Source organism: Physcomitrium patens, chromosome 22 (genome assembly GCF_059467195.1).
Source record: "Physcomitrium patens ecotype Gransden chromosome 22, ASM5946719v1, whole genome shotgun sequence".
Lineage (NCBI taxonomy): Eukaryota > Viridiplantae > Streptophyta > Bryopsida > Funariales > Funariaceae > Physcomitrium > Physcomitrium patens.
This window is the reverse complement of record NC_143431.1, coordinates 9,691,127-9,708,845: the sequence shown is the minus strand read 5'-3', so window position 1 is coordinate 9,708,845 and position 17,719 is coordinate 9,691,127. Positions and strand designations below refer to the sequence as shown.

General features: G+C 34.6%; 1 protein-coding gene and 1 long non-coding RNA gene across 3 annotated transcripts; one reads left to right on the top strand and one right to left on the bottom strand.

The window, feature by feature from the left end:
• Positions 1-22: 22 nt before the first annotated feature.
• On the bottom strand, positions 23-7,170 carry LOC112275376 (4-hydroxy-3-methylbut-2-en-1-yl diphosphate synthase (ferredoxin), chloroplastic). The gene is made up of 19 exons (XM_024505706.3): positions 6,428-7,170; positions 5,870-6,027; positions 5,627-5,733; positions 5,353-5,453; positions 4,944-5,020; positions 4,701-4,820; positions 4,099-4,329; positions 3,793-3,909; positions 3,395-3,469; positions 3,032-3,109; positions 2,765-2,824; positions 2,469-2,531; positions 2,192-2,336; positions 1,880-2,018; positions 1,628-1,705; positions 1,321-1,480; positions 787-885; positions 535-639; positions 23-437 (listed from the first exon to the last, which is right to left on the bottom strand). Exons 1-19 carry the CDS (start codon positions 6,663-6,665, stop codon positions 333-335), a joined length of 2,256 nt encoding a protein of 751 aa, XP_024361474.1. The 5' UTR covers positions 6,666-7,170; the 3' UTR covers positions 23-332.
• A 3,474-nt stretch (positions 7,171-10,644) lies between these two features.
• On the top strand, positions 10,645-13,149 carry LOC112274934 (uncharacterized). 2 transcript variants are annotated; one of them, XR_002967590.3, is made up of 3 exons: positions 10,649-12,006; positions 12,381-12,422; positions 12,572-13,149. It is a non-coding gene; the product is annotated as an uncharacterized LOC112274934 (long non-coding RNA). The 2 variants fall into 2 exon arrangements; XR_016500106.1 differs by having other exon boundaries at positions 10,645-12,006; positions 12,381-13,149.
• Positions 13,150-17,719: the final 4,570 nt, after the last annotated feature.

The following is a 17,719-nucleotide window of genomic DNA, read 5'->3' as shown; positions in this document are numbered from 1 at the left end:
GAGAAAAAGTGAATCTGCCGTGTACAACAGAGAAAACACAATTGCAACAAATTTATGATTACGGGTTGTTTTCAAAACCTTCGCACACGGAAATGAAATGAATTGTTGTGTACATTAGGAGCTTAGTTCCAACCCTCAACCATCTCTACACAGGAGCGTTTCCTATCCTTCCCAATCATGCTATACATAATGCAACAATAGAATGTACAAATCACTCAAAGACCTTGATCTATTTGATCTTAGTACCAACCCACATGCTTAGTGTTTGTCTATAATGTACGTTTAGGTTAAAACTGGTAAAATCTTCGCTACACCATCAACCTCGAATAAACTCAAGCCTCTGTTGGCTCCGGGTCTACCCAACGACCATGCTCCTTGATGAGCCGAATGAGTTCATCAGTAGCTTTCTCCATGGCGATCCCTCTCCTTACCACTTCCTGCAAATTAAAATTTTTGTCCATGAATGAGTTCGAGCTAAATCAAGTGATAAAGTGAAACACGATTGTAAAGGAAACATCAAAATCAGGATCATACTTTGCCAACATAGAGGTCAATTTTTCCGGGAGCGCCACCGACGTATCCAAAGTCAGCATCTGCCATTTCTCCAGGACCATTCACAATGCAACCCATGATGGCAATCTGCAAAAGGGGAACATCTTTAATAGGATGTTAACAAAGCCTATCGTACAGCGTATACCGGTGGTCAAGGCTTGGCTTCCCATTATAACTGTATGAAACTAAATGAATGCGAGGTACAAAATCAAGATGCAATCGGATATCACGTACCGAAACACCAGGTAGGTGGTCAGTTTTCTCTCTAATTTCTGCGCTAACATCCTGAAGATCGAAGAGCGTCCTTCCGCATGATGGGCAGGACACGTATTCCTGGATTCGACAAATAAAATAAAATAAAAAAACTTTTATATATATATATATATATATATATAGAGAGAGAGAGAGAGAGAGAGAGAGAGAGAGAGAGAGAGAGAGAGAGAGAGAGAGAGAGCACTGTTATAGTGAAATTCAGATTGCTGAGAGCGCAGCATCCACTATCTTGAAGTGAAATAATGTTTTACAATCCTCCAAATTCCAGAACAACTTAATTCATTTCTTTTAACTGAATTCAGTTAACAGACAACCGCATCTATACCTTGGTTACAAGAGCATTTAGTAGGGTGCCTGGCTTGACCAAATATTTTTGAGCAATGCAGTTGCAGGCACCTAATGCTAATTACATTGACATACAATCAGCTCAACAACTGCTTGAAACATTTTGAATTCCAATTGATTTTTTGACCACATGAAGCTTGAGGAACTTACTGTCTTTGTGTTCCGCATCCGGCATCCCTGAAGCATACCAAATGATGATTTCCTCAGGAAATCGAAGTCCAAATCAGAAGCCTCCAATAAAACCCCATCTCCTAGGCCATCCACAAGCATGGCCCCAACTTCACTGCCTGCCTTGATAACCAATTCGTCCCTGCAAAATGTAGAAATATTTGAGGAGCTTTTTGGGGATAGAAACCTCGAAAATAGTAGCACGTCCTGTCGAAGCAAGCTGGTTCGGGAAAAAAAGTAATCAGCATTCCAGTAATTAATTTAAAGCGAAAAATATAATGCGGAATACCTGTTAATGTTTGCAGGGAATTTGATATGATGAATAACTGGAAAGTTAAGCGTATTAGTTTGCAGATATTCAAACAACCTGCATTTAGACAGCAGAAAGTTGGTACTAAGTACACATGTAAATTCATTAACAAATCCACAAACTTATAAATTTTCTATTTAATCTACTTGGAGTCAAATGCAACCCCAGCTAGTATATATCTACTTTCCAAAATAAACGGAGTACATGTTCCTAAAATAATCTGGGGCTTACCTTCGCGAGGCATGTACACGACTTGACCTCTCATCACCTTCTGGTAGATAATGTAATAACATGATGAGATCCAAATCCTTCAGAATTGCAAGCTGCTCCTCAGGTTCATCTCCACGAAGCGTCACTGCAAGACGGGTGCCTAATAACATATTTGAACTTGTTAGTTCGGACTCATGCAATTCGCAAAAGTTTCACTAATATTACTTCTTACCACTCCTGCTTCGAACTGGTATTTCTCATGTAATTTGGCTTCAATATTAGAACTTAAATTTGACCATGAAGTATAAAACTAAGTAAACCTTGGTGGCGTACCTGCGGGCAGCTCCTTATGGAATCCAGAAGAAATTTCATCAAGAGTTGCAAGAACCATCGCATGTGGAAGAGGTTTGGCGAGCTGCTCAACCAGAGGAACCAGCACTCCTATACCAATGTCTATCAATCTCTTTACTGCAAGTCGCTGCATCCGGAGCAGACCATCAAGCAAGTAAGAAAACATAAAAACAGAATATTGCAGGTGAAAGACATCACCAACACTAGGAAGGCTCAATATCCAACACAAAGGCCCTAAGTGAAAAGTTTCTCCACTGACCGAGTCCATGTCTTCAACAGCTGGCAGCTTATTCAGGAGGATCGTATCCACAGTAGCCAAGTCCTGCTCTCAAAAGATAAGAAAATTGAGGGGAAATCTTGAGTGAATTTTTAAGTACTCTAAAATAAGTTACGTTCCGAGCGAGATCTAAATTACCAAAATTGGCTCAAGCAGGCATTCGCTAGCTCTGACAGTACTCAAATAGAACAAGAGATCCTGTCGCCATGGCACTCACAGACCATACACACGATAAAACTCTAATAATCAATGGTTGCACATCTGTTTAACGCCTATACCTTGTATGGCATTCCAATTATCAACTTTGTGGCCAGATTTTTGTATAAGAATTCTGGACTCTGTACACAAGGCAACAACCGCTCGACTTAGAAACATGAAAACTCGTAACTCTTATAACGCACTCATATGAACAAGACTATACATAGACATCCAGAATTCACTCTCGAATTCTTATCTCTGTTAATTAGATTTCATAATAACCAGCCATAAATATCAGTAAATACTAAAACGTTACATTAAATATAATTTCAAGGAAGTTAACTTGCCTTCAACTGGTCCAACGTCACTGACAACAAAACAGAGCCATCGCGGTGCAAAACGTTTCTGTAATCTACAAGCTCTTCCTGTTGAATAAAAATTTATCAGATTTCTGGCGAACTAACGTTGAAGTCCTAAAAAGGTAACTATTTAGCAAGAAAACCTTTCAATTTCATAGGTTTCCTTCCTCTTTAGCTAGAAATACTTCAAGGATAAGAACAAACCCGCTTTTGTTTTACAGAACACCCTTTGGAAGTTATACAATCAAACAAATATTTAAAGAGATAACACGAAACATCATGCAAGAAGTAATTCCTGCCTGTGTATCTTTCAACTTAAGCATTCAGTAGATGCGCAAGGTATTGACTGACCTCCTTCTGTAGTGGAAGTTGACCGGTCCGCCGTTGGAAGTCAAAGTACCGCCGGTGCTTTTCTTGAAATTCAGGCTGAAAGGGATACATTTAAGCATTTAAAACCAACGAAATTTTCTGAACAATGTCGCGGTGTGGAGTATATTACATTCTATGAATGAGTGAGCAAATAAAAGGAAAAAACGGTTACATTCTAACCTCCAATGAAGATCGCCAGGTTCAGAACAGTATTTTACAATAATGTTAAATGCTTGGAATTGAACATCCAGTTCTGATCAAAGAATTTAACTTACGCTTGAAAACGGGTGTAGTAGGAAAATATGAGAATGGCCTCAGGGGGAACCGAGGAGCATCCAAATGCTTGGACACATTGTTTAGGAAATATCGTGGAAACTTACCACTCCTTTCTGCTCTGCAGAAATCTTCATACCAAGATTTGCGAGTTTTGTGCAAGGATCGATCTCTTCTTCAGGTGCTTCCGTCAAAGAAACACGAATAGTGTCGCCGAGACCATCCTGAAAAACAAACTTGTGTCAAAAAAAGTGCAAAAAGTAACATCTCACAACAAATTCACTGAAAAAGTGGATCAAGCTATAAGGTTTAGTATACTCGCAGAAAGATTAAAAAAAAAGGACAACATATGATTGATTTTGAAAAAAAACACAGAGACATGCAGGCATGTCATCAAAGGATGAAGGTTCGACCTGAAGTAAAGCACCAATGCCTATAGCTGACTTCATGCGACCATCTTCTCCCTCTCCAGCCTCAGTAACACCAAGATGTAATGGGTAGTCCCAGTCGTTCACATACATCTCAGACACTAGAAGCCGATATGCTTGAACCATTACGACCGGATTGCTTGCTTTCATAGAAAATAAGAAATTATGGAAATCATGTTTGCGGCAAATACGAGCAAACTCAAAGGCCGACTCTACCTGCGGATACCATATTTGATGAGTTAGCTTATATTACAGCATCGAGTGTGAGGTAGGCATTGTATGTCCGTTGATCGCAGCGTTATAAATTAGTGGACGTGTAGCGAGTTGCTCAAGTACCACCTAAAAGTAAATGACGTCATGAAAGACCCAAGACTCAAAAATGCAAAAAGTTCGTCTGAGAAATTCTCGGGAGTTCTTGGATGAAGCTCCCCAAATACTAGTGTATTCTGAAGAAATTCATCCGTTTTTAATATTACATGGTATGCCTTCTCTCAATTCGCGACATAACAAAAACATATGAATAATCTTATGACTCTTGACAGCGATAATCAACGGAGAATGCATTCAGAAATATATGCGAAACTAACCATGCCCCTTGGAGAGTCACCGTAATAGCTCATGATGCGATCGGACAGACTCCCATGGTTTGTGCCTATGCGAATAGCCCTTCCAAGCTTCTTGCACTTTTCTACTAGAGGTGTGAACACCTGATGTACACAAATTCCATACGAATTGATTAGCTGCCATCAAATACATTAAAAAATCACACTCTCCTATCAATAAAGAGATATCAAAACGGAGTCATCAACGACACTGCAATTTTTACATACCTCTTCGATGTGCCGCAATTCCTCTTGATAATCCGCTTCTGTGTAACTCAATTTCTCAAACTGAGCGCGACGATCAGCTGCAAGGCAGCGAAAGTATTGATTAGCAACAGATGCACAAAAAAAGGCTACGTAATTTGTGACAATCATGCAGTAGCTGCATCAGACTAAATGAACGTCTGCAAACTTAATCAAATCTTTTAGGTCTCAGAAATAGATGCTCATAATTGTTGGGTGGAAGAGGTATTAGTAATAACTTGGCTATTTAGCCATTCTGTTTCAGACGTTAACTTTTTTCCTTTCTTTTATCAAGATTAACAGCTGGCATTGTGAAAAAAAGAAAAAAAAGAAAAAAAGAATGTGCTCGATGAGCAAACAATTCAAGGGCAAGCGACTAAAAAGAACTGCTCACCAAAGTTGCCAGGATTGATACGAATCTTGTCAAAGCAATCGGCAACTTTCATTGCGATCGGTGGTGCAAAATGAATATCTGCGACCAAAGGTATGTCGTACCTGTAAAGCTCAACAAGGATAATGGCAAGTTAGAAAGCAGATTTATCTGTTCGGAGAACGAGAAAACATGTAAAACAACACTCCCATTAATTAAGCCATCCACGTATGTTATTCTTCGAAGGTTCCGTTTAAGACTGGTGATCAGCACTTCGATGAAGGAGGCAAAGCGGTACCCTTTTTGCACAAGCGTGTTCTTGATCTCATAGCATGCATCAGCCTCCCTCCTCCCTTGAACCGTAATCCGCACAATATCACATCCTCTGTCTGCTATCCTCATGACCTGGAAGGATCACGACCAAAGAGGTTGTGACATTAGGACGAATTGTGAAACTATGACTTCTTTCCGACACAAAAGTTCTTGCTAAACTTCACTGGAAATTCTTAAACTGATAGAAGGTAAGTAGCTGGATGAGTACCTGGTCCACAGTGCCCTTGACGTCCTTCGTGTCTGTGGTGGTCATGGTTTGCACTCGAATGGGGTGCTCACTGCCCAAAGTCACACCACCAATGTTCACGGTCCTGGTCTTCCTCCTTACGGGCGCATAAACTGCTTCACAATACTTCTTCCGTGAGACTGCTTAAGCAAGACAATAGCAACACTGATAGTTAGAACACTCATTTTGCGCCTCCAATCGCTAAGCGTTACGAGTTCCCTATTCGAAGATTCAGAACATTTTGACGTACACAATGAAGATGAATATTATCTACAGCATGCAATTGAATACGGTGACGGAAGATCGTGCACAATTGCCAAGATGGTACGCACTCCGAAAAGGTAGCATGAAGAGAGACAACCTACCCGAAAGCGTGCCACTATTACTATCAGCTAGGTCACCAATTCCAGTCATGACTTGAAGGAAAAGGGGAAAGGCTTCGTGAACTAACATGACAAAAAAAACAAAAAACAAAACAAAAAACAAAACAAAACAAAAATCAAAATAGTTCGATTGAAATAATAAGATGTAATATCTCACCTAAAAGCTGGCTGTCTTGAGAAGCGGGCTCCATCTCGACCAATTCAGACGCTATATTGCGCACACCAGCAACGTGAATCCTCTGGCCCCGCGACGTCCGATTCCTATGCACCTTAATTGTCCCTGCCAATTCCACCGCCATGTCTTGCTGCAAGCTCCCCGGAATCGAGTCCAATTTCTTTGAACTTGAAAACGAGCTCAGAATACTCTTAGACATCGCAACATTCGAGGCAGCCATGGCTTCAAACTCTATAACTCCAAAAACTCCGAACCTCTCCTGTCAACCACTCAATCAATCTCCTCACGAAAGCCTTCTACCACACCCTTTCTTCCCTGTACTCACCAACACTGCCTCTCTGCTAAAACATGCAACAGTCTTACGTCCGTACAAAAAAGAATGAATCCAGAACTACGACCTTGTCCCCAAACTAAAGCTCGAGAAGTAAAAGCATGCAACGATCACAATGCTAGCAGCTACCGCAGAGTGACAATCTCGCGCGCGTTACGAAATCGTCAGACGCAGCCAACGTCGAAAAAGCACAACATGACTCAATGATTCGAAAGTGGGCTGAACACACTGATTCTAATGTGATCGCGATCGCGAGTGACGAGACTTTACGACAACGCCTTGACGCTGCGAACTTCGTGATGGTAAAGAGAGACCGCTGTTACTTCAAATCTTCAACCCTCCTACTTAATCCCTCTAATGCAATTCGCAAATCATCTCATAATCACCTCGTCTCCTTTCCTGAAGAAAACGGAGAAGAAGAAGACGAAGCAGCAACAAGGTTCGCGAAGCCTGGAGGAAGGACTCAAGTCAACAATCGCTCCAAGAAGGTATCACGGATCAGGGGATACGCATCCGGGTCTTCGGCCCCCCGATCTCCTATACCCCGCCTTCCGGGTGTCACATCCCGAGGGTTGGTGGACGAAAACGGGCTCCGTGGGTGGAAAAAGATGCGGAAAGTATCCAAATGCGACAAAAGAAACCTTTCGTCAGATACTTTTGATAAGTCTCCAACAGGGCTGAGAATTCAGAGAATGTGGCTCCACTATTAATTTCCACCTCATTGCTCAATTCTTTTTTGCTCACAATGTGCCAACTGCCTGGTATGCTTCCGTACCCCAGATCGATGACCGTAAAAGTGTCGAGTAGTGTTTCGACACCTACAGAATTGGAAAAACCGATTTAGCCACTCATTCAGTTCCGTTAGCGCATGTAGTGAGAATCTAATCAATGTAGGAATTTAGGATCGTGTCTTTAAACAGTTAGAAAAATGATTCTGCCTACGACTGCCATTTGGTCAAGTGGATATTCGAATGGAGAGGTTCCTAAATGTAGATATTTCTTCAGTTCATGCGGCCATGCAAGGGAAGAGAAATTGTCTTTGCACCGCACTCCCGCAGCTGGTGGCAGAGTGGCATCTGCTGCTTCGTGGCTCGGAATTTCAAGCGATGGCATCGTTGCACACAACCAAGTAAGGAAAAGAAAAGAAGAACTAACAGTGACAGCCCCCTAAACCAAGCATCATGATCACGGAGCAAAGCTAATGTTGATCCAAATCGTGGGATTCTCTGCTCGGAGGTTGAACTTCACGTGTAGAGCACGAGCTTCGGAACTGAACAAGCCACATCTGGAAAACATCCACCGAACCATCATCGGCACTCGATCAGGAACCCTCCTTTGCAATGCAAGGTCATGAATGCATCCATCCAACTAACTAGTCCGAGGCTTAGCTATACATTTCCATGCATTTCTGGGATATGGAAGTGGAAGTTGTGTCCGCGACATGCACTTAGATCTTAGGGTTTCATTGGTTAGGGTTTCCTTGGTTGAAGAACAAGTCACCGATCACAATCGATCATGGAATATGTATAACGTTTTACTTCCACTAGCTTAATCAAACTCTTTTTTGTGTTCTAAAGCATGTTCTTCTTTCGTTTTAGACAAACCATATTATTCACTTCTTTTATTTCATTGTTTTGTTATTTCTATAATTTTGAGTATTTTAAGTTTTTTCATGCATTGTCATCATTTTGAGTTTAGTAGATTTTTTTGAATTTTGTGCAAGTAGTAACAAAGATATGAAAAATCTAGCTAGGATGAATCTCAATAATTAGGTAATAATTTTATTATTCAATTGAAGTATATAATTATGGAATTCGGATTTATAGAACAAGAAATGTATTGCAAAAAGATGTTTTTTTATAATTTTTTCATCATTTTATTAAAATTTTAATTAATTGACGAAAAATAAAGGAAATAACATTTTAAAATAAAATTATTAGGAACTAGGAAAAAAATAAAAATAACTTTGAAGTTTTTTGAAAAATACAATGATCTGTAGATTTGTTGTATATGATAAGTATATCTTTATAGTGTAGAATATAAACCTTTAAAAGTAAGCTAAATTCTTTTTTGTATTATCTTGATATTCATTGATATTATTGTCCATTGCAAAAATAATCAAAATGGAAAAACAAAAAATTTAACAAAGAAAGTAATTCCGAATGAATACAAGTTTTTGTTAGAATTAAAACTTTAAGTTTGTTTGTCAAATCAAAAATACATATAACGAATAGATAATAAAATTTTCAAAAAAGAACACAAAGCATTACCTTCTTTTCTAAAACAAATTGAAAATGTTTATATCTATGTAATTTTTTTAAATATATATAATTTTAAAATTCTATATTAAAAATTGATGTATTGAAATAATCGTGGGATGTGGTTTTTTTCATTTAGAAAGATAATGTCTACTCAATAAGAAAACTAAAAAAAAAGTGTAATAAAATATATAGAATGAAATTCTATTTGATTTTTTTATTTCCTCAACTTGAAACACTTTGAAAAAAAATTGTTTTTCATCTATTCGTAAGTGTTACAAGCAGTTTTTAAATCTAATTTTTGATCAACTTAAAATACTTATAAACATTATTTTACTTGGAATTTTAACTATAAAAGAAAATGGTTTTATCTATGCAATAAAAATATTATAAAATATTTTACAATTTCTATAAATTTTACTAAAATTTGGTATATTATACACACACACACGTACACAATGAACTTACTTTTGAAAAGAAAATATCGTCGTCAATTTCCTCAAGATGTATGTCTTCTGCTTTGAATGGATAAATCTTTGTATGAGAATTGCAACATCCATTTGAAAGCGGCAGAATCAGTGTGCTTTCATGCACATGCATACTGTCTGCATTTCCTGCACCTACGGACAGAAGTGATAAAACAAGTATATATATTATATTAGTATCTACACTAAAACATCACATGATTATGTATATTTTTGTAATTAGTTGATTGATAAAAACATTCAAAAGATAATTGATCCAATTTTCTTTATTTTGACAATGATTATAATGGTTTTGTTTATAGCTACAATCTTTGAAGACTATAAGCATACACACTAGTTAGTAGTAAGAGATAAAAATTGATTGAAAACAAAAAATGGATTAGTAAAATAGATTGTGTAACACAAATCGGTTCACAAAATAAAAATTCTTTTCTGTTGATGATTATAGATAAAAGTACTTTACAAAGTATTTAATATTTTTATAAAGTAATTTTTAAATTAATAGGGTATTTAATCTTGATTTGTCTATGATAGAAATCGTTTTTTCCTATTTTAAAGAACAATTAATCAAGTTATAATGTGCCATTGATATATGATTGTATATGATTGTGATATGATAATAATTATATGATTGTGATATGATTATGTATATGATTGATATATGATTGTGTAGTTTGATGAATTGGTATGATTTATTTAATGTGTGACAAATATGCATATGTATGTATATAATAAAATCTCTAATTAGCTGCATATTATTTGGTACTGTAAAATTTTCTTTCAATTTATTCATTAAAATGGTGAACTAATTTTTCGAAGTATTAAAATTTCAAAAGATCAATTCTCTAATCAGTCAACAGAATCCTGAAATAAAGACAAAACTGTTTATTAACAAAATTTGATAACAAAAAATAGGATTTTCTAATGATAGGAAGACTCTTGAGAGAGTAATCAGATATCATTGTTAACACGTAGGACATAATTTCTGCAGTTGCTGGACTCATTCGCAATGTGAACATGGTGAAGCAAATTCGACACGGCCTCTTCAAGCAAGTGAAGGTTTCTGAGAAGGTGAAGAATATGCAGATGCTGGTAAACAATTGTCACAACCTTGGGATCATTAGAACGCAAATGGATGAGAACATTGCGGAGTAGCAACCCACTGTCAAAGAAAACACGGAGAACGAGGCGTTCGAAGCAAAACAGAGAAAAGAAAAGAAGGAAAGGAACTTGTGAAGCAGCAACGGGCACAGCTGTGAAGGATGGGAAACAAGTAGAACAACGTTTGGAGAAAGGGGAGGGAGAGTGATCCGCAGCGAACGAGAACGCGTCTTCACACAATCACGTCCAAGCAGAAGCCGATCATCCACAACCACAGCGAAGCCTCAACATAGAGGAGCAGTTGGTAGGTGACGGCTGAGCAGCGGGGAAAGTATTTTTAAGACCTAGCTGGGAGCAGTAGCAGTGGTTAGTGTGTCGTTTGAAAGCCCCGACACTTATGAACGTAGTGAGACTAAGGATATCCTTCAACCTAGAATCCATACACTGCAGAAGTTGAATATCGTGAAATGCTACGTAAGTGAGCTTACTGCCTTCTGAGTCCATGATGTGAACGCAGCTAGTTGTTTCTCTCTTTTCTCTGTTTAACGCTTCCTCTCTCACCCTTTTGCCACTTGCAGTAGGTCGCCGAAGCCAAGCGAATCGTTATTTATTTATTTATTTATTTTTACTTTTTTTTTTTTGATTCTAATGTCAATTTTGGCTGGATCTTGTTAGCCCGGTGTTTCTAGTGCTGGATCCAGATAGAATACACCGTTGTTCGATAGTTGGTTTATCGTTGGAGGGCCGCGGATATCCTTCAATTAGACTCTTGGATTGGTGAAGTTTGTGTAGGAGCCTCTCAGTGTTAGCTATCCGACGAACCAATAATTTATTAGAATTGAAGTCAGGACGGAGTTGTGGCAACAATTCAAGTGAAGAGTGGTCCGCTGCGTTGACAGGTTGGATCTCCCAACTTCGCAGAAGCAACTTTCGATTCTCAACCATTGGATTGCTGCTGGTGGTGCTGAAGCCGCGTGATGTCTGGTTGCAACAAGCCAAGAATCGTCCAAATCGGAGCACCAAGGAGATGAGAGCGGCTGTTTGAATAAAGGGAGGTCCTCGTGTTAGGAGCTTGGTCAAAGGCAAGAGAACTTTTACTTTCCTTTCAGTTGTTGCATAAATCTCTTAACTTACGTGTTTACAGGACCTAATCTAGTTTTTTCAGAATTGGTTCAATAAAGGTCAGAACAGGTTTATCTTAACCAATCCTGTCTGCCCAGTTATGACAAAGCCATAAACATTCCAGTGCGAAACTGAGGTACATGTAACATGGACACTCCCTACGAGTCCCAGAAACACGGAAAATTTATCATCAATGTGATGATTTTTAGCTAGCCAGTCCCTCCTCCACGACGTGGTCAAGGAATCAATTTGTTACACAAGCAGGTACACATTCGTCGTCTTGGAGACACAAATTCAGAGCTAGTTTTAAGACCAACTATTCTGTAAACATACATTGGATTTTACACCTAGCTAGAATCCTAACCAGGCATAATCAACAAAACAAAAAATACACCTAAGATGTATCCAAAGATGGTATGAATAAAAGCTTAATAAGTTCTTACTGAAAAGAGCCCAGCTTGAAACTGAGTACTTGGTCTAGAAAGGGTAAAAGAATTGATGTGGCTTTGTATTGAATTTAGGAACTATTTTTCTAAGTCTTGGTGTTGAGGTCAAATTTCATCATCTTCTTTGATACTTCGTTGTGCATATATTCATATTGTATGTTGCTGAAGACTGAGAACATGAACATCATGTAGGGATGGACAACGTGGACGAAAAACTGAGCAAGTAACTTGATGGTTAGAGTTCCTACCGACAATTGCAGATAGGCAACGTTGTTCAGAATTCAGTGTTGTAAAGGTGTTCGAAATTTAGTACCGATTTGTAAGTGCTCATGAGCTAAGGTGGTTGTTCATTAAAACACATAATTGTGGTGTATGGTTGGCAGCGGAAATTCCTCGTGAGACAGGTAGTGAAGTTTATAGTGTAGTGAAAAATTCATGTAAGCAGCTTGGCTGTCGATAAAACCATCGGCTTTGCTGAAGAATTTCATGTGAGCATCTAGCATCTGGAGTTCGGATAGCTTCTTGTGATACTCATATTCTCCCTACAATTATGATACCATTATCATCCGTCAGCCTCATCTCCATTTCCTGAGTTTCTCTCGAAGGCAGCTTCGCCTACCCACTTTCATTCCTGTGAAGGGATTTGAAGATTGAACGACTTTGAGCCGCCACTGCATAGACGAGCAATTCCATTTCTTCCAGCACAACTGCTATCGCAGCTACTCCAGGCTCGTTTTCCACATCTTCCACATTGCGGTGAGACTTCCAGATTGGATGAATTGCTGCATTGGATGGATGACTAATTGAGTTGGATAAAGTTAGGTTAGGAATTTAATAAACTAGGATGAACACTTGAATGAATACTTATTTATGGATGAATTCTCATCCTTAGATGATATCTCATTCATGGATGAAGTATTATATAAAGATGAATTTTCGTCAATGGATGAGAATTTTTAAATTGAGTGATGATGTAGGTAATTTTTTTTATTAAGGCTATTTTAGTTAAGTTGGGCTAAATTGAGAGAGTTAAAAAGTTAGACAATAATTGCATTTCATTGAATATTTACATTTGGTTAATTATTGTGAAGTTGAATAAGCTACCATTAAGATAGTATCATTGAGCTTACAAGAATCTAGTTTAGTTTTTTATAATTCAAGCATTAATATATAATGCCTACAACGCCAACATGTGTGAGGGTAAATTTCTCCTTCAACCCAAATTACAAGATAGTCTTGATTAAGAGTTGCTTGTAATTGGTGGTGGGAAGTGAAAGATGTAATAAACAAGAACAAAAGAAAAAAAAAAAAATACAAAACAAGTATAATAAGTGCAATCAAATAATTGCATACAACAAAAGTAATCCATAGTCTATTTACTAAGTTTTCATCCAATAAAAAATAAATATAAATATTAAAAAGTATATTTTTACTTAGGTAATTTTATTATCTTTCTAATGACATAAGAAATATATAAATTCAAATTACTATGAGTAAATTATGAAAGTTTAAAGATAGAAAGTGAATAATTAAAAAATTAAGTGAAATTAATTTATCTCAAGATACTACAACCCATATTGGACTTGTGTACCTCCCTTTCTACAAAGATTAGATTAACTATTGGTCTTCCTATTTCCTACTAGTAAAATTCATAATTTTATATTTTTGACTTTACTACAGTGTTTGAAAATATCCAAATAACCTAAAAGTATTTTATGACCTTTAAATCTTATTCTTTTTTCTCATAATGGCTTCCAAGATAGTAAAACTTAATTTTACCAAAGTTTTGAAATCTTCTTTAAAATTTTCTAAATAAATTCTAAATAAATCTTAAAAAATCCTATAATATTTTTATAATACTAATATCTATTTAAGACTATATTTTCCTATCTTAATAATTTTTTATAATAATAAAATAAATTAAAATCCACTAATTTTTTTATTTTTTATATAATTAATTAAAAAGATACAAAGTTCTTTTTTCTGCTTCTTCTAACTACTAACTAGTCATTGATAGGATTTTTATAAATAATACATGCAGATAGGAGGCTAATAAAGATATTGATCTTAATAATTAATTATTAATACTTAATAATAAGTAAAAATATTAAATCAATTAAGATAATTACCTCTAAGATTTATCAAGATTCTATTTTTATAACTTTTCTTTTAATAAAAATTTATGTAATGATTAAATACTTCTTAATTCTAATAAATACTTAAATAATCAAAAAGGCTCTCTAATCTTAATATTTATATAATTAAGTGATTTAAAACTATTTTTTAAATCAATCCACCAATTAACATGCATTGGTGGGACATACAACAGGTGACAATGCCATTTCTTCTTTATAATTCAGAGCTTTTTAAAGGACTATTTTTCAATTTTTCTTTAAATTATGGCTAGAATGGATCCTACAATTCTTGCTTTAGAATCACCATTGCCAAATTTTTTTTGGTATGGATAATGCTTTCTCCACTTTAAAATTAATATCTTAAATTTAAAATTATTTTCAATACCATGGTTGCATTTTAATACTTTTTTTTATATTATGGATAGCATATTATCCTATAGGTAACTTTTTGGTTTTTTATAATCATAAATAATAATATGCTAGTCTTTACAATATTATTTTGATTGTCTTGATAATTATATGATTTAATATTGGTCTATGGTAACAAAATATGTACAAATTATATTCCTAGTGGAGTTATATCAAGCAAGTATTTAGAGTTTCAATCATATTTAAAGATTATAATTAAATCTATAGAAAAAGTATAAGTTTTGACTTTTTAAAGAAAGGCAATAAATTTGCTAAAATCTAATAAAAAATAATACAAATATTTAGCTATTAAATTCAAGTTAATTATTGAAAGTGCTAGTTTGTTTCTCCATACGACATGCCTTTGTATAGATGTTCTACTAGAAGTTATGGCAAGGTGTGTGTATAATTTCAAGCTTTTTGTTGCAAAGACAAAAAAAATTGAAAGCTTCATTTAAGGTTGTTGCAAAAATGCATGGGTCAAAGTTGCCATAATATTGAATAAAGTACTAGAGTATATTTCATTAATAAGATTTAATTTGAAATTATATAAACTTATATTTTTTGACTATGAGTTCAAAGCACTGCAAAAAAAAATATGGATAGAACTCGAAAAAAATGAAAAAATCAATAGCATTGAAGCTAATATTATCCAAAAGAAAGTCTTTTAAGATAAAGAGACTATGTAAAAGAAAATAGATCTAGAATTGAAATTATTAAAAAGAAAGAAAAAAAATTGACTTATATTTTGCTTGAAAGATTTAGAAGCACATCAAATAAATCTTTAAAAAACCTATTTTAGAGATGGTTGGATAAGGTACAAGAATATTGCCAATTAAAAAAAGGTACATCTATAATTATATTTAAAATAAATTAGTTGGAGATGGAAGTTGCAAAGAAGATATTTCATAGATCAAACAATGGTTTTTTTTGAGCAAGAAGTGTTAATTATATCAATGATGCTTTATACAAATATTATGTCTTTATTTTACTATACTTCAAGCAAGGAAAAGTGCTCTATGTTTACGGAGTTGATAGAAAAAGATCTTACATTTTTAATGCAAAATGGGTTGCAAAATTTTAATCTTGATTTCCATTCTCTAATTTTATAGCAATTGACATCATTTTTAACTTACAAAAGGTATGTTTTGTCTTCACTCAAAGAATATTATATAGAGAGATTTAAAATTAAATAAAGTTTTGATAAAGATAATAAATATAAAAATAGAAATAAACATATCAAATTGATAAATTCTAAAATATCTAAAATTAAAATTAAGAAATTATTCTACTTAAATATTTAATATAGATAATTTTAGATATATAGCTCTAAAAATAATTAAAATCCATAAATTAGAAAGTAAAAATCATGTATCCACAAGTATAAATACATAAAAATATCCACAAAACAATGATGTATATAGTTTTGGTATGATGTATTATAAGATATTAACTAGAAAAGTTTTTTTTTCAAATTTAAATCCTTAAAATATGAAGAAAAAGATAAAAAGTATTAAGTGCCCACCTTTACTTTATTATTATCTACTACTATTTAAGATTTTAATAAAAAATTATTAGAAATTTAATCCCAAGGACTATCCAGCTTTTTTGGAGATTTGTAAGGTATTGAAGTATGTAAAGTACTTATTTATGATATCATATTTAAGCTTAATAATATTTCTAATTGAATCAGGCAACTTCAAATCTTTGACTTCTTTAAAAGTAAATGAGTCTTTAAGCTTAATATTATTGTCAAATAAATTAGATGATTGTTCATCTTTGACTATGTAATATAATTGAGTACTGAAGGTTGATACTATTGTCAAATTAATTGAGCAAATTCTCATCTTTGACTTCTTTAAATATATGAGGATACTCGAGGTTGTCATTATTATTAAATGAATTGGACAACCTCTATCTTTGACAACCTTAAATATAAGTGTGTACTCAAATTTGACATCATTATCAAATGAATTAAGCAAACCTATATCTTTGACTACCTTAAATATAAATAATTGCATAAGCTTAATATTATTTTAAAATAATTTAAATAAACTTATATCTTTGACCACCTTAAATATAAGTAATTGCATAAGCTTGAAATCATTGTCAAATAAATTAGGTAACTATCAAGGATATAAAGCTCAAAAAAAGAAATCTTTAATATATTCTTGTGTCACTCAAAAGAACTAAAAAGCCACTTATAGATGATATAGTATTAAATTAGAATGGTTATTATAAAAGATAAGAAGACTAAAAAGTCTTGAAATAAGACTAAGGACTAAAAAGGCATTATGACTCCAAGATGCAACAAATTATGTTTACCACATACTTTAATCTTTCTTCTCTTCAAAGATGGTTGATAGGTCCTCTTAGCCATTGATAATGTCTCATACCACAGCAAAAAGACTACCTTATTACTTGATCATTGCTAAGGCTTTTGTAACTTCCTTCAAATAAAATATTTTAAATACCATTAGAAATTGTTCTTATGTCTAATAAAATCACCAAACATCAAGAATCTCTTCTAAAGTTGTGATATCAAACTCATTTTATCTTGCCATTTATTTGAGGTAAGACATATCATTCTTGAAGATCTTCATCTCAATTATATCATCTTTAAGATTGTAACAATCACAATGTCTCAATTGATAAGTCAACAAGTAAAAGCTCTTGAGTTGAATCTATTGGTTGTTGGTTTTCACGTCTTTAAGGTCACAAATACACAAAAAGTTATAAACAAGAATAGAAGATAGAATGCTAAGTTCTTTGGATCTTATTTCTTTTATATTAAAATTTGTTATTTTTTATGTTGGTTTTGATGGATGTTGTGAATAAAAAGCCTCAACTCTCTTTGCTACATTTTGAAGATTTTTTGTTGGCTTTCACATGTATTTATTAATATTATATCTATACCAATGACCAAGATATTTTAATCTATTTTGGTGCCACCTTGAATCTAAGACTTCTTCCATTTTAAATTTTTGA

Coding starts and splice junctions, on each gene's coding strand:
- LOC112275376 (XM_024505706.3), bottom strand. CDS start 6,665: ATGGCTGCCTCGAATGTTGCGATGTCTAAGAGTATTCTGAGCTCGTTT. Junction 2,337..2,468: donor CTGTTGAAGACATGGACTCG/GTCAGTGGAGAA, acceptor CTCCGGATGCAG/CGACTTGCAGTAAAGAGATT. Junction 886..1,320: donor GGATGCGGAACACAAAGACA/GTAAGTTCCTCA, acceptor TGTCGAATCCAG/GAATACGTGTCCTGCCCATC.